This window comes from Myotis daubentonii, chromosome 1, assembly GCF_963259705.1.
Source record: "Myotis daubentonii chromosome 1, mMyoDau2.1, whole genome shotgun sequence".
Classification (NCBI taxonomy): Eukaryota; Metazoa; Chordata; class Mammalia; order Chiroptera; family Vespertilionidae; genus Myotis; species Myotis daubentonii.
The window spans coordinates 183,873,561-183,896,209 of NC_081840.1; the positions used below are offsets into that span (position 1 = coordinate 183,873,561).

At 38.5% G+C, this 22,649-nt stretch overlaps 1 protein-coding gene across 4 annotated transcripts; it reads left to right on the top strand.

Moving 5' to 3' along the window:
- Window positions 1-5: 5 nt before the first annotated feature.
- CCNI (cyclin I) lies at window positions 6-21,563 on the top strand. Of its 4 annotated transcripts, none has more exons than XM_059667859.1 (7): window positions 6-547; window positions 6,866-7,022; window positions 10,076-10,204; window positions 12,985-13,059; window positions 13,204-13,344; window positions 13,975-14,205; window positions 19,983-21,563. In XM_059667859.1, exons 2-7 carry the CDS (start codon window positions 6,909-6,911, stop codon window positions 20,424-20,426), a joined length of 1,134 nt encoding a protein of 377 aa, XP_059523842.1. In that variant the 5' UTR covers window positions 6-547; window positions 6,866-6,908; the 3' UTR covers window positions 20,427-21,563. The 4 variants fall into 4 exon arrangements, with proteins under 4 accessions (XP_059523842.1, XP_059523870.1, XP_059523860.1 ...); XM_059667867.1 differs by lacking the exon at window positions 6-547 and adding an exon at window positions 1,823-1,846; XM_059667887.1 differs by lacking the exon at window positions 6,866-7,022.
- The last annotated feature ends 1,086 nt before the right edge of the window (window positions 21,564-22,649 follow it).

Here is a 22,649-nt window from a genome sequence, read left to right on the forward strand (position 1 = left end):
GCACTTCTTTCTCCCTCTCCTCCCTCCCTAGCCTTCCCCGCGAGCGGACGCGGCAGCGCCTCGGTCTCGCTTTTTCTTATTTTCCCCCCCTTCCCCTTCCTTTTTTTTTCTCCTTTTTTCCCCTTCCTCCCTTTCACCATTTCCCCTTGGAGGCGCTTCCCCCGGGCAGGGGCAGAGCCGGTCTCCCTCCCCGCCTCTCCCCGGCCCCCGCCGCCCTATGGAGAGAGGGAGCCCCCTCCCCACCCGGGCACTAGCGGTGGCCGTCGGAGGAGCGAGACCGGCGCTGGCGGCCTCAGGTCCAGGGTCGTCATGGAACTGATTCGCTGACCGACCCACCGGCTGCAGCCGTGCGTCCTGCTCGAATCCCAGTGCCCCCGGCCCCCGGCCCGGTTCCCCCTCTTCTCCCTCCTCCGTCGGCCCGGTCCTGGTCCCGCGCGCCCCGCCGCCGCGCGCCGAGGAAGATGAGGTGGTAGCGGGACCCCGGATGACCCCGCGTCACCACTGCGAGGCGAAGAGCTCTGCCCGGGAGGAGGAAGAGGAGGAGAAGGTGAGCGGGAGGGGCGGGGGGCTGCACGGGTCTCCGCCACCCGCGCGCGCGCGCGCCGCCCACCGGGAAGCACCCGGAGCTGCGCCCGCCGAGGTCCTCCTCCCCGCCCCCCGCTCATAACATCATCCCTCCCTCCACATCCCCCCCCCGCCCCTTCGCCAGTCCCCCCGCCAGCTTCAGCCCCCCTCTTTCGCCTGCGCCTCCCCGGGGACCTTCCGGACGCTCCCTCGCCGCTTCCACGCAAGAACAACTCGGCACCTGCCCAGTTTGCCAACAGCCCTGCTCTGTTCTCCTTTGGGCCCCCCCCCCTTTTTTTTTGTCACCGAGTAACTTTTTGTAAGGACTGCAGATGGCCTGCCCGGTCGCGCATTTCCTAGGCTCCGCGAGCCTGCATTCCTGCACAAAGACGGGGACTCCCACTCCCACCCTTGGACCCCGGCGCCTACAGTGCCAAGGGTTTCCATGGCCGAGCGGGGCGCTTGCCAAGCGAGCGGGGTGGACCGCCGGTGCTGCCGGGACACGAAGAAGGGGAACGGGAACGTTACCCAGGGTGTGGGTGGGGGAACTTGAAGAGGAGGTGAGATTTGAGTTGCACCCTGAAGGGCAGATAAAAATAGCGAAATTTAGAAAAAAGGGGAAGAAGGGCCACAGCCGAGCTCTAGGTTCTATAGCTCATCACCCTGGAAGGAGTTGAGAATGGGGTAGCAGAACAGCGGGAAGTATCCCGGGAGGCAGGATGGACGCAGATGGAAAACCTCGGAATGCTGCGCTCCACCGTTTAGCCTTTGTCCTGTGGTTGAGGAGCCACTCAGCATTTCAGCAGCAGTGAGGTTGCGATCCGATGTTAATAGCAGTAACACTTGTTGAGGCTTACCTGACAGTTACGGTTCTGAGTGGTTTGCAGCTCATTGAACCTCAGGGACTCTTGGGGGCAGGTTTCATTGAGGAGTCTCCTTTCACAGATGAGGGAAACTGAGGCTTCCCCAAATGAAGGAACTTCTTCCGTAGATGACACCGCTAGAACCCGGTGGCCAGAGTTTAAACCCGAGCCACCAGTCTCTGCTCTGAAAATGAATCTGTCGAAAAGATTAACCAGTAGTGTTACCTGTTTCTAGCTTTGCAGGTCATTTGTGGCAGCCCAGCAGAAGGGGATGGATACACAGCGTAAGAAAGAATGGGCAGGATTTAGATCCGCTAACCTGGGACCAGATGAGTGAGTCTGAGTTTCTGGACCAGGAAAACCTTAATACTCAGGAAGAGCAGATGGTAGGATTAGGGTGTTGGGAAGGCGCGGTAAAGGTGATTTGCAGTGTGGATGATTGAGTTTATGTGGCAGTGTGACATCCCAGTAGGTTAGAATGGAGCGCTAAGACATTTTTTGGTCAAGATTAGAAGCTCACAGTGTGTGTACATGGTTTATTCTGATTGTATAAGACTTTAAAAATGAAAAGAGTTCACATGTCTTTGCATGTTTCTTCATCTTTAAAATGAACTTAATAATACTACCAACTTCATAAGGTTTGTGAGGATTAAATCAGTTAATATGGCATAGTACTTTGAATAATACCTGGCCAAGTAGCACTCACTGTTTTTGTTTTTGTTGTTAATCCTCACCTGAGGGTATTATTTTCCATTGATTTTGAGAGAGAGTGGAAGGGAGAGGAGACAGAGAAACGGAAACATCTATGTGAGAGAGACACATCAATTGGTTGCCCAGAGGTACATCATCAAGGGCCTGTGCCCTTGACCTGGATCAAACCCTCACCTGTGGGCTTACAACCACTGAGCACCGGCTAGGGTGCCCTCACTATTTTTACTTGTTAATTACTTAACAAGTGTAAATTGAAAGAACTGTGGAAAAGCATGGAGATTGGGAAAGAGAGCAGCCTGTTTTGGAATTACAGGTAATGTAGTTCATTATTAAGTTAAGGGCATAAAGTCAAGGTGGTATATTAGAACATGAGGTTCTTGTATAAGTTACATTAATAAGTCCATCTAACTTAGAAGATGAACTTAAGATCCAGAAGTCAGCACCAGTACAGAATTATTAATAGGGCTGGTGTTATAATGACAGTAAATATAATTCTATCTTAAAGAAGTTGTTTCTATTATATATCCATCACTGTGCAATAGTTTCAGATGAGCGGGAGGCCCCATATATAGATTTATAATTTAGTTTATGCTGTAAAATAAGGATTTTATAAACTGCACTTAGACAGTAAGCTATTTGATAAACATGGAGAAAGAAGCAGAAGTAGCAATTGAAAGAATGGGAGGAGAAATGTGAAAGAAACTATCATAAAGTTAGAAGTGTAATATGCCAACCAGAATATAGTCTTTTGTTTTTTAGTTCCTTGAGACTTTTCTTTCTGAGCATTCAGAATTCTGGCTGTAACCAACAGTGTACATATAACAAGATACAACGATAACTTTTATTACTTAAAACAATAAAGTTATATTTTAAGTGTTTGTATTTTATTCCTTAGCAGGATTCATTAGTCATCTAACTCAGCGGTTCTCAACCTGTGGGTCGCGACCCCTTTGGGGGTCGAACAACCCTTTCACAGGGGTCGCCTAAGACCATCGGAAAACACATATATAATTACATATTGTTTTGTGATTAATCACTATGCTTTAATTATGTTCAATTTGTAACAATGAAAATACATCCTGTATATCAGATATTTACATTACGATTCATAACAGTAGCAAAATTACAGTTATGAAGTAGCAACAAAAATAATTTTATGGTTGGGGGTCACCACAACATGAGGAACTGTATTAAAGGGTCACAGCGTTAGAAAGGTTGAGAACCACTGTTCTAACTCAATCTGTTTTACTTATTAGAAAATAGGCTGCGTTCTGCCAGTAAAAGAAGTAAAACTCAAGCCAGTGCTTTCTCCATTGTATTGTATTGTATTATCTGTCTTACTAGAGACTTAAAAATGGAATGTTGGCCCTGGCCTCATGACTCAGTTTGGAGCTTCATCCCATACACCAGAGGTTTCGGGTTGGATTCCCAGTCAGGGATTGTGGATTCAATCCCTGGTTGAGGCAACTGGTTGATGTTTCTTTCTCCCAAATCAATAAAAACACATCCTCGGGTGAGGATTAAGAGAAAAAAAGGAATGTAAACAATAGCCTGCTAATATAAGTTACTTACATAAGTTGTCTTTTTTTTTTTTTTGCTCTTCTACATTCTTTTAAGTAATTTCAAAAAGAAATGCTTTACCTGGATTCACTTAACATTTCACCTTATTTGTTTTATCATTTGTCACCCCTCCCCTATGTATGTGTGTGTATGTTGCATACATGATGGCCCATTACTCCTAAATTTTAGTGTGTATTTCCTAAGAATAGGGATATTCTCTTACAGAATCACAGTAAAGTTATTTACTTTAGTAAATTTAACAATGCTACATTTACTTTTTTAAAAATCATCTTTTATTTTCAGTTACATTTGACATAGATCATTATATTTCAGGTATACACCCCAGTGACCAGACATTACATAACCTAACTAGAGGCTCAGTGCATGAAAATCATGCACTGGTGGGGGGGGGGTGTGGGTGGTGTGGTCCCTCAGCCCGGCCTGTACCCTCTCGTAGTCCGGGACCGCTCAGGTATTTCTTGCACTGGGCCTCTAGTCCCATATAATAAAGAGCTAATGTGCAAATGGTCATCATGCCCTCACGCCATAACAGCTCAGACACTCAACACTGGGGAGAGAGAAATGGGGAACAGCCAGGCTGCGGCCCGGGAGAGAGACAAACCACGCGCACCCCCCCCCCCCCACACACACACACACACAGGGTCCCAGGCACCAGCGTCTGCGGCCCAGGAGAGGGACAAGCCACCTGCCCCGCGGTCCTGGGTACCTGTGGCTGAGGCCTGGGTGAAGCCACCCACCCACGGTCCCCTGCGGCTGTGGCCAGCCTGGGTCCCGGGTGTGGGGCGAGGCAGAGGCGGTTAGGGGCAATCAGGCCGCAGGGGAGTAGTTAGGGGTGATCAGGCAGGCAGGCAGAGGTGGTTAGGGGCAGGCAGGCAAGTGGTTAGGGGCCAGCAGTCCCTGATTGCGAGAGGCAGTCAGACATCTTCCTAGGGGTCCAGGATTGGAGATGGTGCAGGCCGGGATGAGGGACCCCCCTTCCCCATGCATGAATTTTGCGCACCGGGCCTCTAGTTATATAAAATGTTCGTAACTTTCCATGTGTTAATTCTAGACATTGAAATTAGAAAACAAACAAACCCTGAAGCATATACAGAATACAGGTACATAGTTGAGGTGCTGAAGTAGTTATATGAGGTTTATAATGAAAACCAGCATTTCCCTGCTGCAGGGCTTCTCCCACTTTTCTCTAAAGGTTAATTGCTATTAGTTCTTACCTGTTTCTCTTGTTATTTAAGATCCTATTTTCAAATAACTTGCCTTACTGCTATTTTTTGCATTTTAGATTAGTATAAAGATATAGCTCTCATTCTGTCTTTCAGCACCCCTTATCCTCCCAACATAGTTTTAATGTTTGTTAAAATCCTGTTTAGTGTTTTCATTATTATTGCTATGTTAATACTGTGGTATATAGTTACATTTACCTTCTTGCATAATCTTTTTAGTTTTCTGAAGTTATCTTTCCAGTTGTTAGCTTTCATCAAATCTATTTAAGTTTTCTCATTCTTAAGCAATTCTCAATTCAGTTATCTACACACAGTCATAACTCTCAAATCTATAGTTTCTCCTAAAAAAATTTTTTTTAGACATTTCTCTTGGACTGTCAGTTGCCCTACACTGATTTAGAAGACTGTGGCTCTTTAAACTTGCTGCTTGATTTAGAGTGCCAGTCACCTTACTATTGAGTTTTCTGATCAACACTGCCCAATAAAACTTACTGCATTGATACAAATGTTCCTTTTCTGTATTGTCCAATGTAATATCTGCTAGTCACTTGGAGTTTTTGAGCACTTGAAATGGGTCTAGTGCAGGGGTGGGCAACCCCTGGCACGCGTGCAAAACATGGCACGCCAGTAACTTTTGCTGGCATGCGAAACCCTCTCTTATAGTCTTCCATTTTCAATTTTTTTCTTGATAGCGCCTTTTTTATTTTTTGGATAAATTCAGTGTAGGTGCATCTTAGATAAATAAATAATTTTACATAACAAGTTATCTTAAAGACCATAGACATGGATTGACGAGAGAGGGGAAGAGCAATTTCTATGCCTCTGCCTTAACACTCCCTGCCTTCCTAGATCCAACTAGTGTTTTGGTTTCATCCACATACGCTTGTGAATCTTTGTTCTCAGTGATGGATTTTGTTAAGTCTCTTAATAGGAGTAGCCTGACGGATGAAAGTAGTATCTCGTGCATATCTCTGAAGGTCACAAAATATAAACCTGATGTAAAATCTCTGTCATCAGTGATGCAGCAGCAAAAGTCCCACTGATAATATCAAACGGAGTCATAAAGTTTTCTGTCGGACTATCAGTGTACATGTATACATTAAAAAATAAATGTATTTTGTCACTCGAATGAATTTTATTATTTCTTCAAGGTTCTTCACATATGTACACCTTAAGAGATATCAAGTAGGCATAACATGTTCTCAGAAAATTAGGGTTGGCACGCAGAAGAATTTTGAGTCAGATTTTTCTGGTTTTGGCACGCACTCACAGAAAGGTTGCCCACCCCTGGTCTAGTGTTACTGAGGAGTTATATTTTAACTTCAGTTCTAATTTAAATATTCACATATGAGACTAGGACACTGTATTGGAAGCTCAATTCAAGATGGTTTCATAATGCCTTTTTTATTCTATGCTATTTGTATGTATTTTTGAACCATGAGAATTAATGAAAAACAAATAAAAATTTTAAAATTAAAAAAAGTATTTTCCTACTTAAGTGATGGTTTCATACTGATTAAGTGGCAGTGGGTTGGATTTAATGTAATTGATGTAACTTTTTTTTTTTAAGAGTAATATTTGGGACTACTACTTCTAAGAATTCCTAGTATAAAAAACTCATGACTTAAAATTCTTTGTCACAGTTTGACACATTAATACTATAGTTTGGTCAGACTCTAGGGGTTCTGTCAATCATAAAGCCATGTTATGTTTTCCCTTTATAACTGAGTTTCCAATTTAAGTGAGAATGCATTAGATAACTATTGTAAATTTTTAATACATATTTTAAAGAGCTATAAAATCCTGTACTGCCTCATAATATTCTTATTTTGTTTTATGAATTGCTTAATAAGAACCAGCATATTTATACATTGCTATACTTATTCTATAATTACATAAAGAGTATTGTCTTTTATTTTATAGGTAGCTACATCAAGCTGGGAACCAGGCAGAACCAAAGGATATCATGAAGTTTCCAGGGCCTTTGGAAAACCAGAGATTGTCTTTCCTTTTGGAAAAGGCAATCTCTAGGGAAGCTCAGATGTGGAAGGTAAATGTGCCGAAAATGCCTACAAACCAGGTAATGATATTTCTCTTTACTCTAGATAGATTACTTTTATTAGAAATAAGTGTACTGCTGTCCTATATAGTGTCTAGACATGCATTGGAGAAATATGTGCCATTAAAGGAAATGCTCTATTCTTTATTTTAGAAATATCTCCTTGTTTTATTCTGAAACAAGAACAAACTGTTTTTGTTTGCTTGTTTTATTTTTATTCGAACTACAGCTTTAGGAAGATAGGTATGTCTGTTTTCTTTCCTCATAGTCAATACCTACAGTAGTAAGCTGCCTTTATTTCTACATATATAGCTAGCCATGGAAGCTGAGTATATATCATTGTCTTTAGGGAACAAAAAAATTGCACTACATTTCTTGAATATTTATAAAGAGTTTGAGTAAACTACTAAGGTAATACAATGTTGGAAGCTTCTAGGAAGATAGCCAGTTGAGCTCTCAATTACTTTTGGTTATATACCCTTTAAAAAAAAAAAAAAGTTCAGTATAAGTCAACATGACATTGCTGCCAAAACAAAACAAAATTTAGGGTTAGATTAATGAAATAACCAATCCACTAGTAAGACAAAGTGAGGTAATAGTTTTACTTTATTGCTCATTAATGACAACAACTGAAATGTCTCAATTTAAGAAACACACTAAAAAGAATATATCTAGAAAAAGAAAAACGAATGGTAAAAGGGAAATCATGTCAAACATAAACCGGTTAAAGAGCAAGGGATGTTTAATCAGGAAAAGAGATGACTCTATGGGTGTAACACCCGTCATTAACTAAAGGGCTATTGTTTAAGATATGGCTCTATTCTATATTACTCCAGTGGCTAGAACTAGAACCAATCCAAGTGACCACTAGAAAGAAGCAGTTTAAGATTCAATTTAAGACAATATTGTGAATATAGTGAAGAAAAACTTTCCAATAATTTATGTAGCTTTTCCACAGTGGAATGAACAAATATCCAAAGCAGAGGATCACTTATCGGAGATGTTAGAACTTTTAAGTTTTGTGGTTAGACTGAATTATATTAATAACTGAACGCATATTAATAAAACTATGAAGCTTTTAAAAATACAAATTTCCAGAGATGCCACTGTAAGCCCAGTGGGTGTGGGTGGGGCCTGGCACTGTAAGGAGCCTACTCAATGATCTGATTTGCCTGGTAGCCCAGTGGTTTGAGTTCCTGTATTTGAAAACCACATAATTAGATGGCCTTTAAGATTCCTTAAGAGTTCCAAAATAATGGTAACTGTCTTTATATAAACAACTTGAAGCTGTTTTATGTTTGTATATGAAAAGCACTTGAAAAAATAAATTGGAAATATCTAAAAGTGCATATGTCCCTAACCGGTTTGGCTCAGTGGATAGAGCATCGGCCTGTGGACTGAGGAGTCCCAGGTTCGATTCCGGTCAAGGGCATGTACCTTGGTTGCGGGCACATCCCCAGTAGGGGGTGTGCAGGAGGCAGCTGATCTATGTTTCTCTCTCATCAATGTTTCTAACTCTCTATCCCTCTCCCTCCCTCTCTATGAAAAATCAATAAAATATATTTAAAAAATAAAAAAAGTGTATGTCACTTTGACCAATCTTTAATCCCCTCAAAAGTCATGTGACAAAATTATCATATATCTAAAAGTGCTATTATTATATAAAAGAATGTCTCTAACCTGGATGAATTATAAAGAAATGGTCATCAATGTTCATTTAATGAATGTTTACTGTGAGCCTATTATATGCCAGTGAACAAAAATGATACAAACCTACCCCAAGAGAACTCAGCCAAATCACCAAGAAACTGTAATGCTATCTCATAAGGAAAGTAGAGTGCTATGGGAGCACATAGAAAGGGAGTAAAAAGTCTATAACCAAAAAAAAAAGTTTATAACATTCTGTGTAACCACTATCCTAAACTGAGGGTTAGGGGATGCAAATTAAGAGAATTGTGAGAGAACCTTGAAGTAGGATTTAGGTGGGGGAAGAGTAAGGTAGAAGGAGGGAACTGGAGAAAAGCAAAAGGTTGGATTAAACCTTTACTTGTTTGGAATACTCACTGAAAATACTCTTCTACTAATCTCAAAGTCATTTCTGTACTTGGTTGTGTTTACCTGGCAGAAGTAGTACTCATATGGTTGTTTTATTTATTATTAGTAGATTAAGTGTTGCCAGGCTTGTTTTGTTTTATTTTTATTGTGCTTTCAAAACTTAAGAGTAAAGGCATCTAGACCATTACTGCTTTAAAGTGTGTACCTTCTAAAAATTAAGCCTATACTCAGCAGTTAAAAAATAAGATATAGGAGGTTTGAAACAATATGTTTTGTGTTTGTGTAATCTCTCCAGTGGTAAGTTAGTTCAGGTGACTTTTCTTCTTTCGTATTTTTTTATCATTTTAAAATGTAATTTGTCTGTTGTCCCTCATGTCTTTTATTTATTCCTGTTGACTTTAGCTTTGTTTTTTTTTTTGTTTTTTAATCCTCACTCGAGGATATGTTACAGAGAGGGTGGGGAGGGGGAGGGAGAGGGAGAGAAACATCAGTGGGTTGCCTCACAATTGATCTACTGAACGATGTTCCAACCAGCTGAGCCACCTGCCAGGGCTAGCTTTGTTTTTAATGGGCTATCATTCTGTTATTGTAATCTATTTATATTTCCTAAGATAATTTAATGCCTATTTGTTGTCTTAGAAATTCACTATATTATTCTCAAGAATTGGAAAAACTTAATTTCAAAATTAATAAGTGTTACCTAAACTATAAATGTTATATTACCTGAAAACCTCAATTTAATTATCAATAGATGGTGAGATGACATAGTGAATATTTTATTTAATAAAGAATTAGAATATTAGATATTAATGTTAAATGCTATAACTAATATATAAACTTTTATCTTCATTTATCTTATTTGCTAGATTTTGAAAAAACTTAAACATTTTTAATATATAAACACTATTCCATAGCACTTGCTAACCTTTTATAAGAGAGAATTCTAAACATATTCTTGATGATAACTTGAAACTTTACTTGTTTTATTTTAATTTTATGTTTTAATTGTTCCCTTATAGAATGTTTCTCCATCCCAGAGAGATGAAGTGATTCAGTGGCTGGCCAAACTCAAGTATCAATTCAACCTTTACCCAGAAACATTTGCTCTGGCTAGCAGTCTTTTGGACAGGTTTTTAGCTACTGTAAAGGTAATTAAATACTTTAGAATACACTTAAACGCAGCCTCTTGTTTGAGGCTTTATATGCTAAACTGGGGGTATTAGTAAACATTCTGTAAGATGGAAAGGAATAGGAAAATCTTCGTGGATGTGATATGTGTACCTGTACGAAGACATGATGTCTTTTATTGCTTTAAATTTTCAGGAATGTTTCTAATGGTGTAATTTTTTTGCTACAAGTATTCCTAACTTATGCTTAACCTATGAAATTTTTGATCTCCTGATTTTAATGCAAACCATATAGCATTGGCAGAATGTTTAGTCATCTTTTAACATATTGGTGTACTAATGTGGACAGTGAATCAAACTAGAAAAGTAGAAGCCTATTACACATTTTTCTCTGTCACTTCTTGTTTATTAAATAGTGTCTGGTTTTCTGAACAATATGTACTTTCTAGAGGCATACATTTGGAGCACAACAAGATGAACTGAACTGTCATAAAGTAACTTGTATTTTTGTTGAATGGCAAATATATGAATATGTTTTATATTGATCCTGTTGGTATATCTTTGGTTATATTATGCAGAATCAGTCATAGTGGGCCCGCAACAGATTCAAAGCAGAAAGTTAGCATTTATTTAATGGCAAGGCATAAAAAAATTTAAAAAGCATTCAGCTGTTATGTGTATGCCTAGGATTATATAAGCTGGGGGAACTATGAATTCAGTACTGAGGGTTCTATACTCTTTTTTATTAGGTATGCAACATAGAAGCCATTTGGATGGCTATTCAGTTACCTTTTTATGTTTCAAACTAATACTCTTAAGAGACTTTAAAAAACCTTAATTACAATGATACTAATTGCCTAAAATCTGGGTTATCTGAGATGCCTACTTTTATCTCAGTATCAAGTCCCCCACCCCTCCATCCTGGTTCCCTATAACAACTAACCTCCCTTTCACAGAGAAAGATGCTTTTAAGGTCAGTGTCCTTTCTTGGGTCATATATTCTTCAAAAATTATTCATGAACTTACTGTAGCTTTTATTATAGAAAAGATTATTACTGACCTTATTAAATGTTTTAAACTGATTTGGGCAAGTTTCTAAAACAGGATTTTGCCAAGTATAATTTGATTTTTTCATATTTCTTATTTAATGGGTCCTGTCATGTTGTTAGCATCAGATATAGTACTTTTATTTAGATGGTTAGTCTATATTGAAACGATCTAAAATGTATTCATAGTTTAAATAAAGGCACTTAAACTTTAAATAAAATTTAAATAAAAGGGCTACAGCAAAGAATGGAGCCTTAATCCTAGCTGTGCAGAATAAAGTGCTATGAAGCTCTTTAAAAGTATGTTTAAAAGAATCTCTAGTAAGTGAGATCTGCATGTTTGTATGTGAAGAATACATCCCGATGTACATCCAGGACTGAGAACTGTTAGTTGAAAAATAAAATCGCACATTTGCTGCTGGGAATTCTTTTTATTTCTAAATTTATTTTTGGTGCCCTTGATTTAGGGGTTGCATTGCCTACTTGAAGTTAGTAACTGTTGGGATCTTTGTAATGAACTCCGATTACCTCATAGATGTGGGTTTGATATGTTGTACACATGGGGAAATGAGGGAACCTGGAAAACTATCTTAGCAACAAGATCTGGCTCACTTCCTAGACCACTTGTTGGTGTCTCTAACCTCTGACATTGTTTTCTCATCTATAAAAAGATGTAATAGACATGGCAATATTTATGGAAGTACTTTCTGAATTGTATTAACTGTATTAGTGATTATTTTAAAATATTGATAGTATTGAACCAGCTTTTATTATCTCATACAGGCAGAGGATTCTAAGATTCCTAGACAGTATGCCACTTGTACTGAGGCACAATGGTTATTGGCATGTTTGTTAAAAAGTTAGTTAATCAGGGTTGTACTGTGGTCATCAGAAGGCTTCCCCAGTTTCACAGAAATGAATGTAATGTTTAAGTATAAAATACACAGTGACACAGGCTCTCTTTGTGTTGTATAACTTACCTCTGTCATACAGTATAATTAGTACTAAATTGTTTTGGCTATTTAAAACTAGATTCTGATGCTGGATTGGCAAACCCTTATTCTATCAGTAAGGTAGAAAGTGGGCCAACTTTATTGTAGATATGGAAAACAGGCAAATTCCAGCCCTACTATGGGTGTCAAACCTAAGAACTTTTTTTAACCCACTGATTGATTCTATATATATTTAGGATCCTTTCATTCTTATGGAACTTGAATATATAATTTTGTATGTGTGCACATTAATAATTAGAACATTTCTACTTGTTTGCTATCATCCTATATTTTTTTAAAAGCACTTGAAATTTATTAATAGCCTTCTTTTTATATTTCTTTCTGTTTAATTCTCCTAACACCTTGTATGTTAATTTTACTGATAGGATAGGTAAAGAGAATAAAACTAGCTTAAAAATACACATACACAAATATTTTTATTTTGGAGAATTTTATTTATTAAATTAAAAATTGTCTTCTAAAATCAAGCTCTTCTCTGCTGGACAGAATTGAACTTAGGCTAACTAACATTGGTTGAACTTTCAACAATGGAATGATGCTGGTATTTCCATAGAATATCAAATGGCTAGGGTTGTGAAGTTAAAAATTAACTGATCTTAGAAAGCAATGGGTAGGAATCAAATGAATTGCTTTCCATCGAATATATGCATACCTGTCTTACCTGCATATCTAGTTTTTTAAAATAAACTCTTAACTTTTGAAAAAATCACTGAAGTTGCTTTTTTGCTCTTTATAATTTTAGGCCCATCCAAAATATTTGAATTGTATTGCAATCAGCTGTTTTTTCCTAGCTGCCAAGACTGTTGAGGAAGATGAGGTAAATGTTTTTCTTTAAAAATTAGTTATGTCTCTTTTTTGAATATTTCTCTCCATTTGTTCACCTGCTTTTTGTTTATTAAAATGAAAGTTGAAAATGAAACTTTTCTGTCCTCTTCTCCCTGTCCCTCTTTGGTTTGGATAGAGAATTCCAGTACTGAAGGTGTTGGCAAGAGACAGTTTCTGCGGATGTTCTTCATCTGAAATTCTGAGGATGGAGAGAATTATTTTGGATAAGTTGAATTGGGACCTTCACACAGCCACACCATTGGATTTTCTTCACATTGTAAATATACCTAAGTTTTTTAGTTTCTTATTTGAATACTAGAGGCCCAGTGCACAACATTCGTGCATTCAGGGCAGGGCGGCAGAGTGGGGCGCAGTCCCTCAGCCTGGTCTGCACCCTTTTGCAGTCCAAGAGCCCTCAGGGGATGTCTGACTGACGGCAGTCGGACATCCTTAGCGCCGCCACGGAGGTGGGCCGCTATGCTCGCCTGCCGTGAGCCTGGCTTGTGGCTGAGCGGTGCTCCTCCTTTGGGAGTGCACTGACCACCAGGGGCAACTCCTGCATTGAGCATCTGCCTCTTGGTTGTCAGTGCATGTCATAGCAACCAGTCATTCCACTGTTCAGTCCATTTGCATATTACCTTTTTATTATATAGGATATAATCCTATTTTAGTAACTAGAAAAGTAGATTGCCTGATCATTTGTTTTGTTCTGAATTTTAGGAAAAGCGAACTTACTGCAAATACCTAAGGAAAAATTAGAAATTAGGTGTATGTCAAATCACTGAAGCTAATATCAAAATTGAAAATTGAGTAACACTAAAAGTTTCATCAATTTCTATACATAATTTACCTAGACATTTAAGTAAAACTAGAATGATGATCTTGTGATTTTTTTTTTTTCCACCAGTTCCATGCCATTGCAGTATCAACTAGGCCTCAGTTACTTTTCAGTTTGCCTAAACTGAGCCCATCTCAACATTTGGCAATCCTAACCAAGCAACTACTTCACTGTATGGCCTGCAACCAATTTCTACAATTCAAAGGATCCATGCTTGCTCTGGCCATGGTTAGTTTGGAAATGGAGAAACTCATTCCTGATTGGCTTCCTCTTACAATTGAACTGCTTCAAAAAGCACAGGTAGGTGTCAGTCTAATTAAATAGTGTTCATTTCAGGTATATCTCTTACTTGGATAAATAGGGTTACCAGATGGTTATAACACTAAGAGGCATTTCTAATCTTAAAATGGCAAACCATTTTTAAGAGTAGATAAAGGTAAAGTAATTTACACTTTCAATTTATGGGCTAGCCTTTTTTATTCTTATAAAACTTATATATAGTATTTTCTTGATTCTTTTAAACTTTAAACCCTTCTTCTAGATTACTTAAAACTTTAAGAATCTTGAAAAAATTAATATGATTTTCAATTATATATTTTCCTTTAGTTTTGTATGAAAAATCTTTCTAGCTGCATTTGTAGGTTTCATTATAGTACTTTACTCATTTTATAAAAGATGCATCAAAAACATAAATTGTAAGAAGTTGTTTTTTTTTTTAAGACAAGCACATAATTTAGTGTTGGTTAGAAAGGGAAGTATTTGTACCAGAGTTTTTGGAAGGGTGAAGCTCTCTTTCTGAAAGAGGTTTAGTCCTGGTAGTTCCTGTTGTTGCCTGAGATTAGTCCATCACTTGTATTTGCAAATTGGTATAAAATGTTATGGGTCATTTAAATTTTTATCGGCATCTATATAAAATGTAATGGTTTAGTGGGAAAATTCTCATTCCAGTGGAAAGTTAGTAATGGTGCTATATGTTACTAATTACTTCAAGAGAATTCTTATTCTACTCATGTGACCAAGTAGAACTTACAAATTTAGATCTGTAAACCTACTCTTGTCAACTGAATCCGTAAAAGACTTATGAACTTACTTTCCCTTTATATGTCCCTGTTCTCATTTGGCAGTAGTTACTCTGATTTGTTTTATTGGATTTTATTTAGAGAAAAGGCTTAAATTCTGAGCTTAAAAACATTTTTAATATAGAAACTAATTTTAGTAAAGAGGCTACAGTTATATTAATAAAATTTATAAGAATATTATAAAAGAAAAATGAGAGTAATACTTGAGTTTGATGTTTTGTATAAATTAGTTATAACTAATGATGTTATAGATGTGAGCTGTAGAAGTCAGCAGACATACAAGAAGTGCCTTAGGGCTACCTCTTAGCTTTGAGAATTTCAGGCCCTAGTTTGTGAGCAGAGAAAGACATTATGAAAAGGGTAGTGATCAGGGCAACACATTAGCCAGAGCACCACCATTCTTCTATGTGTTTTGTTCCACTGTTTTTAGCATGGCTCAGCTTGTTCTTCATTTCTGGGACATGTGGTGTTAGTGTAACAAGGGTGTTCTTTACAAGTGAGATATATTCTTTTAATAGCATATGTTAGATTGAAATAATTGAGAAGTATTCATTTCTATTGAAATAAATGCTATAATGAAAGTAAATCCTAGGAGAAAGTTGCTATTTTGTGAGAAGTTTTAGAAACTATCATAAACCTTCAATCATACCATATATATATGAATAGTGTAGCACAGAAAATTTATTTTGCCTACCTAGAGTGTTGGAAAAATGAAATTGAATATTAATCATTACATTATGTTAGGCTGTGGCAGTAGGGAAGCAGCATTAATAGAAAGCCACCTATATTATATTTTACTAGAGGCCTGGTGCATGAATTCATGCGCCAGTGGGGTCCCTTGGCCTGGCCTGCGTGATCGGGCCCAAACCGGCTCTCCAACATCCGCTGAGGGGTCCCGGATTGTGAGAGGGCACAGGCCAGGCCGAGGGACCCCTCCGGTGCATGACTGGGTCTGTGGAGGGATGCAGGAGGTTGGCTAGTGGGGGAGGGTCCGTGGAAGGGCTCCAGGGCATGTCCGGCCCATCTTGCTCAGTCCCGATTGGCCAGACCCCAGCAGCAAGCTGACCTACCTGTCTGAGCGGCTGCCCCCTGGTGCACCTCATAGCGACTGGTCAACTCTCTGCCCCCTGGTGGTCAGTGCACGGCATAGCGAGTGGTTGAGTGGCCTTAGCATATCATTAGCATATGATGCTTTGAATGGATGACCGGACACTAAGCATATTGGGCTTCTATTATATAGGATTTGTTTTTATTGGAACAAGTGACATCCTTCTAAATGCCACTTGATTTGGTCTCTGTGCCTATTCCCAAGCTAGCACACAGAAAATTTGCTATATGAAGTGTTACTGTCACAGAGAAAGGACAGACTTTGAAGCATAGATAAAAAGAATGTAAACAGCATGTGTATTTCTGTAGCTCTGAGGGCTGTTCTCTACTGAAGAACACTGGAGAAGCTGCTGCTTCTCTCTCATAAGTCTGGTGCTGGAAGAAGGAAGTGCTCACTGAGTCTAGCTTCCCCCTTTACTGAAGGAGTATCATAAGCTTGGAATTGAAGGAATCTTCTTAGAAATAATTTCATTCAACTCCTTTATTTTATCCTGTAGTCCAGGGAACATGGGACTTTTTCAGAGACACACAGGACTCCTTAGTAGTAAAGTAGACAAAAACACGGTGCTGTTTCAATACCACACAAACTTTAAAGATTCTAGCCCAGTGGTTTTTAGAGTTTCTTTCAGAACTGGAACCCCTTCCCTCACCCCCAACAAAATCAGCACCCCCAACACACAATCCCAGAATACAAAATAGAAAAGTATCACTTGATTATATGTGTTTAGGGCAGAGACCTGTTGGGTCCAGAGTCCTACTCAGTATGGCCTCTTCCCTTCTGTAAGCTGTTTGAACATAGTTTGAAAACCACTGTTTCATTCTTTTATATAATATAAATAGTTAGAGTCCACAAACATTTATTGGGAACTCTATGATCTAGGCACTGGGAATACAGTGGTTCTAAAAAGAACGTCTGCCCCATGTAGTATTCAAGGTACAATGGGGGAGATAGTTAAACACAAGGTCAGAAAACTTTTAGAGACTTTGGGACTTGATCTTAGCAGTTCTCTAAAACCATCTTGGATTGGTGGCCAACCCTTGTGGCCCAAACCTGATGGCTCCTGATTCTTCAAGATTCAGTTCTGTCTTTGTTACGTTCGCCTATGTTTAGGTAATCTTTGTGATTAGACCTGGGACAAAGCCATAGTAATATCAGATATTCCTCCTGGATTTCTGGTTCTGGTATAGGAAATTCATGTTGGTGAGATCATGCCAGAATTACGTCTGACATGTTTCCCTTTGCTCTGGGTTGAGAGGACTGCCAATGGCCCATCACAGATATCTCATGCTATGCAGAGGCCACTGTCACTAGCTCTGCCTGTGTTCCTTCCAGACTTAAAAGTACAGTGAGTGTTCCCTGGTTTGAAAGACAAGCTTCCTCTTGTCCCTCCTAGTTTCCCCACCCCTATTAGCTCATATGCTACCTGTTGGTCAACATTCTGAGATGCCTAAACCCTTTTCTCTTCATACCCTTTCTCTCATTACTCTAATTCTGTGGCTATCCTCAGTGTCCTCCTTTTCCTGACTGATTTGGCCCTCCTTGATAATCTTAGGATGTTAAAACTTACCCAAATTCAAAGTAGATGTTCCCTGCTGTGGTATAATATACAAATTAGAGTAGTGAGTTAAAGAAGCAGACCCTCCTTACTAGGGTCTCCCAGTTCTTCTTGAAGGTGTCTAAGATCAGACTGTTTTGGTAGGATTTCTCATAGCTTCATGCTGTGCAGTGAACCTGGATCCGTCTGATCCTATTACTTATGTCTTTCTGTTCTATTCCCCTTTTCCAGCAGTAAACTATTTGAATGTCTATCCTGTAAACTTTCAGTGTTTAATCTCTAATATCTTTCTAGTTTTATCACTTTTACTAGTAAACAGCATATTTTTATTGATTTCAAAGAGAAAGAGAGAGAAACATCAATGTTGAGAGAGAATCATTTATCAGCTGCCTTCTGCATGTCCCTTACTGGGGATCAAGCCCTTAACCAGGGCATGTGCCCTTGACTGGGATCAAATTGGGACCCTTCAGTCTACAGGTCGACGCTCTATCCACTGAGCCAAACCAGCTAGGGCTAATAGTATAATTTTCTGCTAGTTCTCATCTCTATAACAACCCATTTACTTACTTTTTTTTTTTCACAGTGAAAGATTATAGTGACATAGTCTTTCTTTTACTTGAAATTCATCTCTTTTCCTAATTCTGCTGTGGTATTATGCCTAATGATCAAAGCAGTAGAATATTTATAGTACTTTTACTTTTCTAGGCCACTAAGTATCACTTATTTGCTAAAGCACAGTTTATTAAGCTAGGTACTTATTTTTTGGAAATCATTTTTACACTATAGTCTTTTTTCACTTTCCAATTTCTTTTATTTCTATCACCTCTTTTTTGTTGGCTTCTTGAAGTACTAGCTAGGGTACCAGTCACCTTAAGGAACTTTGAAATCCCATCCCTTTTCTGTGTGCTTTGTTCCACTGTTTTCCTGGGTAACAAGTAATGAATATATTTAGAGATAAAAACAATCTGTGACCAAATGTGTTCTTGCAGAGTATGTTATTTTTCATTATTTTTCTGTGGTATTGCAAACAGTCATGCTTGTGTGCTACAGGTTATATAGATGTGAATAAAACTTGGTTAAGAAATATCCAAAAATGCTTATGAAATATATGACTGGAAAGTGATCCTTTGATAGTTAAATAGGCTTCCAGGAGGGTGGTGGTAATTAGCCAGACCTGGAAGGTAATAGGTAGGTAATACAATTTCAACAAGTAGAAACAGGATGAGTAAGAGTAAAGTAAGAAAGGGCAAGATTTGTACAGAATAGAGAGCAGGCCCATTTGGCAGGCATGGAGAGCACAGAGTGGGATATGTTAGGAAATAAGGCTGGATAAGAAGGCTGGGGTCAGATTGTGGCGACCTTATTAATAGCAAGCTAAAGAAGTGAGCTTTTTGCTGGTAGGCATTGGGGTGCCACCAAGGAACTTTGAATAGGGAAGAAATATATGTTGCTAGAGGAAGATTATTTTGAGTACAGCTATAATTACAGAGAACAGAGGGCTGAGACTAATGACTCTTTACCAGAGGTAAGATTTTGAAGGCCTTCCAAAAGATCTTGGAGTCTTATAGTCTATAATAGAAAAGTTAAATGTTTAAATAGATCATGCTGATACAATGTGGTTGAGTTTGATGACAGGTTGATACAGAAACAGATGTTTCTGGAATTTGGGTGTGTAAAAGGCTGGGGGGTGTTGAGGGTGGCTTCAGGAAGGATTGATATTTGAACTGACCTGAAGGGTAAGAAGGAATTAGTGTTAACTCACAAATTAAACAAAAACAATTAGTGTAACTCCAAATTAAACAAAATCATTTCTTCCCAGTGTTGTCAAGCCTGCTATTTTTCTACAAAAATATGACTTGTCAAAAGTTCTCACTTACTGTCTAAAAAGCAAAATACTTAAATTATTCTCAAGACCAGGAAGCCTTTCCTATTTATTATTTAAATTTTTCTTGCCTCTGGCTTCTTTAAATTCTTAATTTTAATCACTGAAGAGATTAGAAGAGGCAGGGGAGTGGACTGGACAAAAGCAGTTGTGGATATGTAGCAGTGAACACAAGAGAATCGATTTTACTTTCATGAAGATGTTCAGCATACAATTGCAAATATAGAATTCAAGTTTCAAAGATGTTTATATTAAAAATACAGAATTTGGGCAGGATTCCGAAGATGATAGGTAAGCTGGAGGAATAGATGGGTTTGAGGTAGAAAATATGGGATGAGTAAAGGAAGCTGGGGTGCAGAGGGCACAGGATAGAAACGCAGCCAGCAAAGATGACGGAGCAGCCGATGTTATTAATTAAATTATCAACTTTTTTCCCTTCCCCCCCCATCCCAGATGGATAGCTCCCAGTTGATCCACTGTCGGGAGCTTGTGGCACATCACCTTTCTACTCTGCAGTCTTCCTTGCCTCTAAATTCCGTTTATGTCTACCGTCCCCTCAAGCACACCCTGGTGAACTGTGACAAAGGAGCGTACAGATTACATCCCTCCTCTGTCCCAGGCCCAGATTTCTCCAAGGACAACAGCAAACCAGAAGTGCCAGTCAGAGGTACAGCAGCCTTCTATCATCATCTCCCAGCTGCCAGTGGGTGCAAGCATGCCTCTGCCAAACGCAAAGTAGAGGAAATGGAAGTGGATGACTTCTATGATGGAATCAAACGGCTCTATAATGAAGATAATGCTTCAGAAAATGTGGGGTCTGTGTGTGGCACTGATTTGTCAAGGCAGGAGGGACATGCTTCCCCTTGTCCTCCTCTGCAGCCTGTGTCTGTCATGTAGCTTCGGGTGTTACCTTTAAGTGCACGCTGAGGTCTACTACTCTGGGAGCAGGAACATGGAAGACCAGGGAAGGTATATACTGAGTCAGGCTGATTTGAAGTGAGCCAGAAAAGAAACAAAACCATTTATTAGTGTGGCTAATTATAATTCAACATTATTTAAGCACTTAAAGACCAAATAAAAGTATAAAATTCAAAAGATCCAACAATTTTAAGTAAAAAATTTCTTTGTAGTATTTGTCAGTTCTGCCATTTACTCTGCTAAAATGTAATGTAGGCTCCCCATGTTAAAAATTCACATTCAGTGTTGTGTTTTTTTAAGTCCCAAAATTCATAGCTAGCAAACCCTGTCCCATGTCCTGACTTAATTTTTCTCTTGCTTTTGCTTGCTTTGTTATTGAATACTTAATGAATTTTATGCATGTTGATCTATAGCCTGACTTCCACTGATTAGGAAACCCTCAAAATTATTTTTTTAGCAATTCAGTGAACAGATTATTTCAGATTGACAGCCATATTTAATCCATGATTCAAATTCAAATTAATCTGAAAAGGTACTTCAAAATTGCCCCAAATGAATCAGAGATGATAATAGAAAAAGGACTCACATTGCCACATTGATTTTTGTGTTTGTCTCATTTCAGTTTCTAGGATTTGGAAAAAAAAATTATTTTTATTTTTGATGATCTTAAACTGAAACTTAAAAGTGTCATATAATTAGGATACTTTTAGATTTGCAAAAGCATTTTTGACATTCGGATAAGAAATTTGTGATAAATATGTTGAGGTACTTATCAAAGAAACGTAACAACTAAAATTTAGATTTTATTTTTTTGTAATTTATCAGCTCCTTTTCACTCTATAATCAGTAGGAGAGACTGTCGTGATGTTGGGGCAGCTCTATGATTGGGTCTGTGACATGTAATAACTGAATTTAGTTCCCTAGTTTTATGTTAAGCTATTAGGATTTTCTGGATAAAAGTTATTCTCTGCCTCCCAAGCCTACCTATATTTCTCTTAGCGACTCCTGTAATCTGAGCTCCCTGTGCAGTCTGAAGAAGGTATTGCAGCCAGAACCAGCCATGTACTGATGATGATAAAAGCCTCTGGTAGCAATAAAACGTTGTCCTTAACCTTGTTGTAATCTTTTTTTTCCTGCTTGTGAAGAAGTGCAAGTTCTTGATTGCTTAGGCACTGCTATTTAAACTGGAAAATGATAAAAGTCCTAAGAATGTGCTTTATAGAAAATAATACATGAAGGAAGGGATTTAAATATGAAGGATGCAGGATATATATATATATATATATATATATATATATATATATATATATATATATATATATATATATTTCAGAGAGGAAGAGAGAGACAGAAACATCAATGATGAGAATCATTGATTGGCTGCCTCCTGCATACCACCCACTGGGGACCGAGCCTGCACCCCAGGCATGTGCCCTGACCAGAATCGAACTGTGACCTCCTGGTTCATAGGTTAATGCTCAGCCACTGAACCATACCACCGGGCAGGATGTAGGGTTTTGACACATAATTTTTCTTTTATGTTATTTTCTCACTGGTGGACTGTGGACCTTCCAAACATTAAATTCTCATCTTAATGGAACTGTTTTCGAGAGCAGGCACAGATCCACATCTAGATAATACGGCATTTTAACCTATTGATTTTGTTCCAGTTTAGCAGAGGACGATTATTCTCGGGTCAGCATTTGACTTTCTTTAAATTCTTAGGATAGGGTTGGCTCCCTACCTGCTTATGACTTTACAATTCAATCAAAGTGAAAACTTACTTACGTGTAAGTAAAGGGAGGAAGGAAGATAAAAGAATGAACTGTTTGGGTGAAAATAGCAAGAGACTGGCAGATACACATTAAAATAGCCCATTTTTCCTAATCTCTTGTTGTGTTTCTTAATTCTTAATTGTGGGAGCTTGAAGAAGTGTACAAGTACATGTTCACCATTTCTGTAAAGTAAGTGGCACTTAAATTCCCCCCACCTCTACTTAACAGATGAGTAACATTTTTATTATGTAAAAAGCTAGTGATAACATAGTGTCTAGGGTCAGAATATTTCATTTGTAGTTCAATAGCTACTTTGAACAGAAGTTAGTGACAGGAAGATTTTAATTACTTGATTTTGAAGTTTTCTAATCTTACTAAAAAATTGCTGATAAATTCATTTGGAATATAGTATTGCTTTCATGGGTAA

Coding starts and splice junctions, on each gene's coding strand:
- CCNI (XM_059667859.1), top strand. CDS start 6,909: ATGAAGTTTCCAGGGCCTTTGGAAAACCAGAGATTGTCTTTCCTTTTG. Junction 7,023..10,075: donor CGAAAATGCCTACAAACCAG/GTAATGATATTT, acceptor GTTCCCTTATAG/AATGTTTCTCCATCCCAGAG. Junction 13,060..13,203: donor AGACTGTTGAGGAAGATGAG/GTAAATGTTTTT, acceptor TGGTTTGGATAG/AGAATTCCAGTACTGAAGGT.